We start from the raw sequence: 8,381 nt of genomic DNA, 5'->3' as shown, positions 1-8,381 counted from the left end.
TCTTCCTTGACCTTCCATGGCGATGTTGCCTAAGGCGACAGCTCCGCTGCAGAGGTGGAGGCAGTCAGGAGCACAGACATAGCGAGAAGGTACGGGATGATGGATGATGATGAGGAGGAGGAGGAGGAGGAGGAGGGGAGTTACCAGTGGTGTAGCGGACCAGGAAGCGATCCGGAGACTTCAACTGCACGTTTGATCAACGAGAGGAAGCCGAGGAGTGGAGGGAGCTAGAAAGGAAAGGGATGAGGGCATCGGTGGAGCGAGGACCAGTTGGACCAAGAGAGGAGGAGAAGGAGGAGGAGGAGGAGGGGGGGGGAGAAAGGAAGTTTCAGAATTTCCTCTCACCTGCTCTGCCAGCTCCTTGACCGACATGTGAATGTTCAAGTATTGGTCGCGCGCAAGAGACTCGATGAACAGATTTCCAAGAGCAAGAGCGGCGCTAGAGCAACGTCACTCGAAGACCCTCCGAGCTCATCCCCCTCTCCCTCGTCCCTGTCCTCTCCTCTTCCTCTCCTCTTCCTCTCCTCCTACTTCATCCTACATCCTTCACGACCTCCTCTCCTCCCCTCCTTTCTTCGTTCCCGTCCTCTCTCGATCACCCTCTGGCACCTTCGCCCTCATCCCCTCGTCTCGCACCTGCGCTTGCACTCCATGTCTTCTCCGATCAGCAGGCGCAGGAGCTCGGGAATGATGTCGAAGACTGCACAGCAAAATCAAATCGCCTCCTCCTCTCCTCCTCTCCTCTCTCCTCTCTCCTCCTCTTCCCCTTCCTCTTCCTATTTCCTTGCTTCGTCCCCTCCTCCCCTCCTTCCCGTACCCTGAAGCAATGCGGTTCTTCCTTGACCTTCCATGGCGATGTTGCCTAAGGCGACAGCTCCGCTGCAGAGGTGGAGGCAGTCAGGAGCACAGACATAGCGAGAAGGTACGGGATGAGGAGAAGAGCGAGGTGGAGGTGGAGGTGGAGGATGGGGAGGAGGAGGAGGAGGAGGAGGAGGAGGAGGAGGAGGAGGAGGAGGAGGAGGGGGAGGAGGATGAGGAGGGGGAGCGGGAGGAGGATGAGGAGGAGGTGGAGGAGGTGGAGGAGGAGGTGGAGGATGGGGAGGAGGAGGAGGTGGAGGATGGGGAGGAGGAGGAGGAGGAGGAGGAGGAGGAGGAGGAGGAGGAGGAGGAGGAGGAGAAGAGGAGGGGTTGGCAAGACGGAGGAGAGAGGAGGGGGACGGGAGGAGGGAGGAGGGAGGAGGGAGGAGGGAGGAGGGGTTGGCAAGAGGGAGGAGAGAGGGGTCGTACTTGCGACGGGTTTGGATGTCAGAGGAGTTGAGGAGAGTGTTGAGATGGCCCAGCGCCTGTAGCCCATCAGGTCCACGCGCCCCACCAGCCCTCAACTCACCTGCGGCATCGAGAGGATGGCTCCCCTTCCCTCTGCCAGCCACGTCAGCACACTCGCGCTGGCGATTCGCCTCCTCTCAACCTTGCGAGACTGAAGAGAGCGCAATCGCGAAGCTTGACTCGCGAACAGTAGACACCTGATGGTAAAGTAAGGATGACGATGACGTGATGATGGAGGAGGAGGAAGAGGTGGGGAGGGGGAAGAGCGGAGAAGCAGGAGGCTTTGAAAACGGGGAGAGCTAAGAATGACAGAGGAAGAGGAGGTCTGATAGCAACAGCGAGGGCAAGCAGGGTCGAACCTGTCGTGAGACCAGGAGAGAGACAAGCTGTGGGATAGACTGTGGGATGCAGGAGAGACATCTGAGCAGCGACATTATGAGCAGCTCAAGGGCAAGAGCATGGTTCCTACCTCGCTCTGACGGGGTTGAGCGCGTGGATGAGGATTGAGGTGGAGGGGGATCCTCCCTTGCCGCTCTCCTGCCCGTCTTGGATCGACTGGAAGCACCAGTCACTGTCGTCCCTTTCCTCAAGGTCCCAAGTTGGAAGTTACATGCAGGTGGGAGACGAGGTGCGGGATAGCGAGGATGGCGAGACGACCTGCCAAGACAGCATTCAATGACCGTCCTCCTGCTCCTGCTCCTGCTCCTGCTCCTGCTCCTGCTCCTGCTCCTGCTCCTGCTCCTGCTTCCTGCTTCCTGCTTCCTGCTCTCCACCCTCCAGTCGTACCAGTGTCACGGAACTCGTTGTCCAAGTGGACAGGGGTGTTCTGCAAGCGGGGATCAGCCTTGAGGGAGCAGCTGAAGAATCTGCTCCACCTGCGTCGCCTCGATGGCTTCCTGCAGGCGACTCGTCTGGACGCAGAAAGGATCAATCGGTCAGAGCGAGGAGGAGGGTCCGTGATGGATGAAGAGGAAGGAGGGGGGCAAGGGAGTGAGGAGGGGCCGGACAGACAAGGCGTACAAGGGGAGGAGGCGATGGAGGGAGGAGGAGATGGAGGAGGAGATGGAGGGAGGAGGAGATGGAGGAGGAGATGGAGGAGGAGGAGATGGAGGGAGGAGGGAGGAGAGGAGAGGAGAGGAGAGGAGAGGAGAGGAGACCGTCGTCTTGTATCCTTCCTTAAGATTCTCGAGCTCAAACTTCAGCCTGGTATCAGCCGTTAGCTGCTGCCGCTCCTGAGCACTACCAGCTCACCTAGCGATCTCCGTGTCTTTCATGGCAACCTCGGCCTTGAGGGCCTCGTCCGGATTTTCGACCTGAGAGGCGAGGGGAGAGGAGAGGAGGGGAGGGGAGGGGAAGCGAGAGGAGCGGGAGGGAGCGGAGGGGAGAGATAAGGTTAGAGTAAGGATGCATTTCCCTGTCCCTCTCACTCACTTTGCGGGAGGCCAGCTCGGCCTTCTGCTGGATCAGCACCTGGAGCGCAAGAGGTTCAGCAAGAGGGCATCTGAGGTAGCGCAGGGAGAGGAAGAGGACGGAGACACTTTGCAGGGTCAGCAGAAGCAGCAGCAGAGGAGGAGGAGGGGGAGGAGGAGGCGAGAGGGAGGGAGGGAGAGGAAGGAGATTCAGACAAGGCAAAGTCACCTGGCAACGATCCTCCGCAATGTCCCTTGCAACCTCCGCGTTCCTCAATTTCTGCGTCAAGTTCTCGAGCTCTGCGCCAGAGGCATGAGGGGGAGGAGAGGAGACGGAGGAGCACAGGTTGAACCTTGTCGCAGGAAGGAAGCTTCAGACTGGACCTGCAGCTCTCTGTCAGCCTCTGGGCCCATCCTCCTCCTCCATCTCCCTACATTGCTGCTGCTCTTATCCCTCTCTTCCCTCAAGTAGTCAAGCTCTCGCTGCAACGCTTGTCGTTCTGATCGCAAGTCAGCAAACGAGGCGAGTCCGAGACTTCCGCTACTTGACTCGTGCTGCTGCGATGCCTCCTCGAGCCTCCGCTTCTCCTCAGCCTGCGCGCAAGTCAAGCCACCTCCGTCAAACTCCAGCTGATCCCTACCAGCTCGTGCTCGATCCTCCCCTTCTCCCTCCGCGTCTCCTTGAGGGTCTGCAAGACCTGGTCGACCAGCAGTCACGCGAAAAAAAACCGTCGAAACGGTCGAGTCAAACCTCGTCCAGCTGCCTCTGAAGGGTTTGCTTCTCCCTTTCCGCCTGCCATGGTCTCACTAACTCACTCGACGCCACCGTTGCCTGCAACTGCCCAGCCGCCCTCTCACCTCGAACTTTTCCTTCAACCGCTTGTCACTGGTGATCCTGGACTCCTCCAACTCCCTCTTGACTCGCATCAGCGCGTCGTTGTCCTACAACAGATCAGACCCCCGGAACTTTCCCGAAGGATTTTCACGCACAGAGGCTGGACTCATCATGACAGCCGGGCTCCTGTCGCGCAAACGTTAACTGACACGTCAAGGGGGGGGGGCAGGAGGGAGGAGGGAGGAGGACAAGGAGGAAACAGGAGGAGGAGATGGAGGAAGGGCGATAAAGGAGGGAAGATCAAACACCTCATGGGCTCTTGCGGAGTCATCGAAGAGGAAATGACTTGCGACAACGAGGTCCTGGGCGACTCAGGTCTGATCTCACTGGATGAACTCGGGCCTTCCGCCTTGTACAGCTGCGAAACAAACGAGTCAAGGAGGGCAATGACGATGATAGAGGAGGAGGTGGAGAGGAGGAGGATGAGGATGAGGATGAGGAGGAGAGCAGCGGGCCGCAAGGGAATCGACTTACCGTAGCGATGAACTCAGGGGAGCCTCGGACGAGCATGACATCGAAGGAGCTGGAGGACCACTCAGCCACAGCAGGGAGAAGACGCAAGGAAGGAGGTCATCGTTGCTGGTCAGGCCCCTCGTACTCACTTGGAGCTCCCGTCGGACTCGCGGAGAAAGGAGAGGTTGACGGAGCTGCGACCAAGCACGTCTCAGGAAGGCCGGGCGCCGCACGCGGTCGCGCGTCACACCTTCCTTCGATGCCAACGATGTAGTTGCGGAGCTCTCCAACGGACTGGAAGGTAACGTCCTCAGCAACGGCGACTCACGTCGTCTCAGAGGTGCATGGCAGGTCTCGCGGGGAAGGGCAGGGCATACAACGAGCAGAGGGATGCAAGACACGCAGACGAGCTCAGGAAGAGAATCTCATAACGCAAGGCAGCGAGTGCGAGACATCAGTGGCAGCAGATTCGTTCACCTTCCCCTCGACATTCTTGCCGTCAATGGCCGTGATCACATCCCCTGTGACAGCCATCAACCGTCAGTCGATCCTCCTCCTCCTCCTCCTCCTCCTCCTCCCCATCCTCCTCCTCCCACCTGGAATGATTTTCCCGCTTCGCTCCGCTGACCCTCCTCGAATCAAGTGGTTCACCACGATCTTGCTCCCACTCTCCTGCTCAGTGGCTCAGCTCTAGAGAGGGAGGGAGGGAAGGTGGGTGAAGGGAGGGAGGGAGGGAGGGAGAGGGAGGGAGGGAGGGTGGGTGGTTGAAAGGAGCGGGGAGGGAGGGAAGGAGGGAGGGAGTAAGCGCACGGGGGAGGGCAGGAAGAGCTCCAGGAAGGGGAACGGAGGAAGCGGAGGGCAGGAGAGCACACGGTGTTATCGCTACCTGGAAGTAGATTCCGACACCTGCGGGTTTGCCGCTCCTGGGCTCCTCTAGAGGGAACATCAGCCTGCAACAAGCACAGAAACGGCTGCTGCTTACCTTTGAAGCCCGACATAGTTTAGGTTCCCAGAAACTGCCTGGCAATACGGTCAGCCATTACATAGTCCCTTGTCGTCATTTCAATATGATCATCCTCATCCTGTCTATAGCTCTTCTAGTTTCCCTCCTAAACTCCATTCCTCTTTGCCGGGTTGTCCACTGCTATGTTTCCACTCCACTGCCCATTCCTCCCTCGTCACAATATCGCGACCTCAAGTCTTAAGCTCTATGTTCATCGACCTGCAACATCCTCCTCCTCCTCCTCCTCCTCGACCTCCTGCTGCTGCTGCTGCTGCTGCTGCTGCTCCCCTTCTCCCTCCCTCCTCCAATTTTTGTCCTCTGCATTTTCTCCTGACCTTTCACACAAACCGTTACAATCTTAACGACTTTGCAACGTTTCTGTAACCGTTGATGATTGAGCGAACTGAAATCTGAAAGCCCTAGGAGCTAGAAAGAGGGGTGGGTACTTATATTACCCCTCCTTCGAAAGCAGATAAGCCTTAGTAATGTAGGGTAGTGTATCAAAGTATTCCTCCTGGGGTAGGGTCCTGGGTGCTAATTTCGGCATGGCGGAGGAGGCGCCATACCCGTCCTCCTCCTCCTCCTCTGCTCCTCCTCCCTCCTCCTCTTCTCCCTCCTCATCGTTTTCACCCTCGCTTTCTCCATCCTCCTCTACGTATTCTTCCTCCCGTCCCTCTCTTCCTGCTCGACCCACCTCCTACTTTAAGGACAGAGCATGGGTCCTCGTGGCTACCTGCGCTCTCGCAGCTGCTGTCGCGCTTGTTGGCTCCTCCTCCTCCTCCTCGGTCGTAACTCGTACCTCCATGTTGGACACGGACAGCGTTGCTGACGAGATCTTGCGCCATGCTCGTGCTCGCCTGACCCATGTCGACACCACCAAGAACGTCAAGGTCAAGGCGGTCAAGCAGCAGGCGAAGAAAAGTGCGGTGGCAGTGGCGCACACGTCCGCTAGCTCGCTGGAGAAGCAGATCGCCGAGCACAAGATCAAGACAAGGGACCTCGTGAGGGCGGTAGGGAGGGATGACAACCTCGACATGTCTGCTGACTGAGGGGCAGGTGGAGGAGCGCGAGAAGGAAGAGGAGAAAGCGATGGGGAAAGAGCTCCAAGACCAGACCGATGACTTGATCGTCGCGAGCATCAAGAAGCAGCAGGCGAAGCGAGGAGGCAGCACCGAAGACTACGTCCTTCAGGTACGTGAAGGAAGCGACGAGGCGGAGGAGCGATTCACGTCATGTGGCAGAACGCTCTGAGCCCGGTGGAGAAGAAGGAGCTGGCGAGGAAGAAGCTGCTGGCCAAGAAGAAATCCGAGGCCTCCGCGATCTCGTTGAGCAAGGGGGCAGCGGGGGAGAAGCAGGCGAAGGTGGTGAAGGGGGCGAACGAGGGGAAGGGAATGGCTACCCAGCAGCTCATGGAGACACCCGCGACGAGCAAGGAAGACACGCAGAGCATGCTCTCGTCGTATGACAAGCAGATCCTTCAGGAAGGACCCGATGGACTTGAAGCAGCTGCTGATCAAGAGCAGGAGAAGGCCCTTGCCCAGCCCGCTCCCCAGCAGCAGTTCGCTTCCTCTGCTCCTTCGGGTCTACAGGCTGGGTTTCCTCCTCCACAGCAGCAGGAAGCAGTGCAAGCCTCCCTGCAGTATCAGGCGTACCCGGCCCGTCCCATGTATCCTCCTGTACCGCAGCTTGCCTACAACCAGCAACCAGCCCCTTACGGCATGCAGCAGTATCCCCAGCAGCAGATAATGTACGCTCCTCAGCAGCCGGCGTTTCCTCCTCAGCAGCCCATGTACGCTGCTCAAGGGCAACAGATGTACGCGCCTCAAGAGATGATGTACTCCCCTCCTCAACAGCCCATGTACGCGCCTCAACAGCCTTACGCTGTCGAGCAGCAGCAGCAGCAGCAGCAGCAGCAGCAGCAGATGTTGTATCCGCAGCAGCAGCAGCAGATGTTGTATCCTCAGCAGCAGCAGCAGATGTTGTATCCTCGGCAGCAGGACATCAGCCCTCAACCGATGTACCAGTATGCATCTCAATCACCATACGCTCAGGTAGTGCTCCTCCTTCCATGCCCCTGCCCCTCGCCTCCTCCTCCTTCTCCTCCTCCTCCTCCTCCTCCTCCTCCTCCTCCTCCTCCTCCTCCTCCTCCTCCTCCTGCCGCCTCTCCTCACTCGGATAACAGATGCCGGCTCCTCCTCAGCCTTCCCTACCCATGAGAGCTGGACCATCACCCACAGCGGTGAAGGCAGCGACAGCGCAGATGCAGGCGGGTTCCGTTCCCCAGCCCTTGTCTGCTTCTGAAGGTCTTGCTAGCGCTACCACAAAGTTGCAGATGGTATTGAATCCTCCTCGTTCTCCTCTGCTCTCCACTGACCTCGCTGAGCAGGCGGGCAACAACGCAGGAGGAGGAGGAGGAGGAGGAGGAGATCTTCTGTGGAAGATGTTTTCAGCACCTTCATCCTCCTACAGCGGGCACGGTGGGCATAAGAACGGAGAGGATGCGACGACACTTTCTGAGAGCTCCACGGGAGCCTCGGACCTGGGATCGCTGTCCTCCTCAGCAGCTCAAGACCCACTGGCTGCGCCTGAGGGTGCAGGAGCGGGGGGAGGGGCGGAAACAACCTTGGGACTCTTGACCCACAAGCTGCGCTTCCGAAGGGAGTAGGAACAGGTAAGGAGGAGGAGGAGGTGGGGAGGGGGAGGGGGAGGGGGAGGGGGAAGGGGAGGGGGAAGGGGAAGGGGAAGGAGGAGGTTTTAGCAGTGTCGCTCATGCCCGGATCAGATGCAGGAGCGGCTGCTTCCATCGGCATGTCGGCGCAGGCCAAGGCAGCGATCAAGGCGAGGATGGACGCTCTGCGAGAGGTGAGAGGATGGTGGGGGAAGGAGCAGAGGGGGCTGACGGGAGAGCAGGGGATCATGCAAGACTTCAAGGCGACCACAAGGATGGGGAAGGAGGCTGGATATCTCCCTCCTCCTCCCGTCCCTTGATATTCTTTGTGTACATAGTTATTGATTAGGCAACATCACTTAACAGACATGAGATGCTCGTGAATGAGACTCTGAAGAGAGAGGAGAGCGGATACCGTTCTCCTCCTCCTCCTCCTCCTCCTCCTCCTCCTCCTCCTCCTCCTCCTCTTATTCTACTCCCTGTTTTCCCCTTCTTTCCTCCGACTTGCCTTCTGCTCTCTCTTGAGCTAGTTCCTATTCAATCGAGAAGAAGCTCGCGGATCCGGCGGAGGCATGGCAAGAAAGTTCGTGCCAGTCACCCTGCGTCTTCACGTAGATGAGAGGAGGC

The 8,381-nt window shown here is 58.6% G+C and overlaps 2 protein-coding genes across 2 annotated transcripts in view; one reads left to right on the top strand and one right to left on the bottom strand.

Annotated features, from left to right (window-relative positions):
• The window catches only part of GUITHDRAFT_140579 (hypothetical protein), a gene marked incomplete at both ends in the record, with an annotated part of 5,501 nt that extends 420 nt beyond the window's left edge, over positions 1-5,081 (bottom strand). Inside the window, 28 exons of the mRNA XM_005830179.1 lie at positions 346-439; positions 637-700; positions 845-879; positions 1,288-1,343; positions 1,388-1,419; positions 1,469-1,523; positions 1,686-1,746; positions 1,796-1,881; positions 1,937-2,152; positions 2,202-2,237; positions 2,484-2,529; positions 2,578-2,639; positions 2,758-2,796; positions 2,965-3,035; positions 3,089-3,235; positions 3,281-3,329; positions 3,350-3,433; positions 3,487-3,528; positions 3,594-3,677; positions 3,726-3,756; positions 3,879-3,988; positions 4,105-4,153; positions 4,233-4,277; positions 4,334-4,377; positions 4,561-4,604; positions 4,680-4,755; positions 4,970-5,016; positions 5,066-5,081. Coding sequence (XP_005830236.1) covers positions 346-439; positions 637-700; positions 845-879; positions 1,288-1,343; positions 1,388-1,419; positions 1,469-1,523; positions 1,686-1,746; positions 1,796-1,881; positions 1,937-2,152; positions 2,202-2,237; positions 2,484-2,529; positions 2,578-2,639; positions 2,758-2,796; positions 2,965-3,035; positions 3,089-3,235; positions 3,281-3,329; positions 3,350-3,433; positions 3,487-3,528; positions 3,594-3,677; positions 3,726-3,756; positions 3,879-3,988; positions 4,105-4,153; positions 4,233-4,277; positions 4,334-4,377; positions 4,561-4,604; positions 4,680-4,755; positions 4,970-5,016; positions 5,066-5,081 — 1,821 coding nt within the window. The remainder of the gene's footprint in view (positions 1-345; positions 440-636; positions 701-844; positions 880-1,287; positions 1,344-1,387; positions 1,420-1,468; positions 1,524-1,685; positions 1,747-1,795; positions 1,882-1,936; positions 2,153-2,201; positions 2,238-2,483; positions 2,530-2,577; positions 2,640-2,757; positions 2,797-2,964; positions 3,036-3,088; positions 3,236-3,280; positions 3,330-3,349; positions 3,434-3,486; positions 3,529-3,593; positions 3,678-3,725; positions 3,757-3,878; positions 3,989-4,104; positions 4,154-4,232; positions 4,278-4,333; positions 4,378-4,560; positions 4,605-4,679; positions 4,756-4,969; positions 5,017-5,065) is intronic.
• An 808-nt stretch (positions 5,082-5,889) lies between these two features.
• GUITHDRAFT_110671 (hypothetical protein) lies at positions 5,890-8,074 on the top strand (the record flags this gene model as incomplete). Its single annotated transcript, XM_005830178.1, has 7 exons — positions 5,890-6,096; positions 6,143-6,277; positions 6,328-7,137; positions 7,269-7,421; positions 7,473-7,677; positions 7,869-7,948; positions 7,997-8,074. The coding sequence occupies 7 exons, from the start codon at positions 5,890-5,892 to the stop codon at positions 8,072-8,074; spliced, it is 1,668 nt and encodes a 555-aa protein (XP_005830235.1).
• Between the last annotated feature and the right edge of the window lie 307 nt (positions 8,075-8,381).

Source organism: Guillardia theta, assembly GCF_000315625.1.
Source record: "Guillardia theta CCMP2712 unplaced genomic scaffold GUITHscaffold_47, whole genome shotgun sequence".
In the NCBI taxonomy this organism is placed as follows: domain Eukaryota; class Cryptophyceae; order Pyrenomonadales; family Geminigeraceae; genus Guillardia; species Guillardia theta.
Note: the sequence above shows the minus strand (reverse complement) of the source record. Positions and strands in the feature narration are given on the sequence as shown.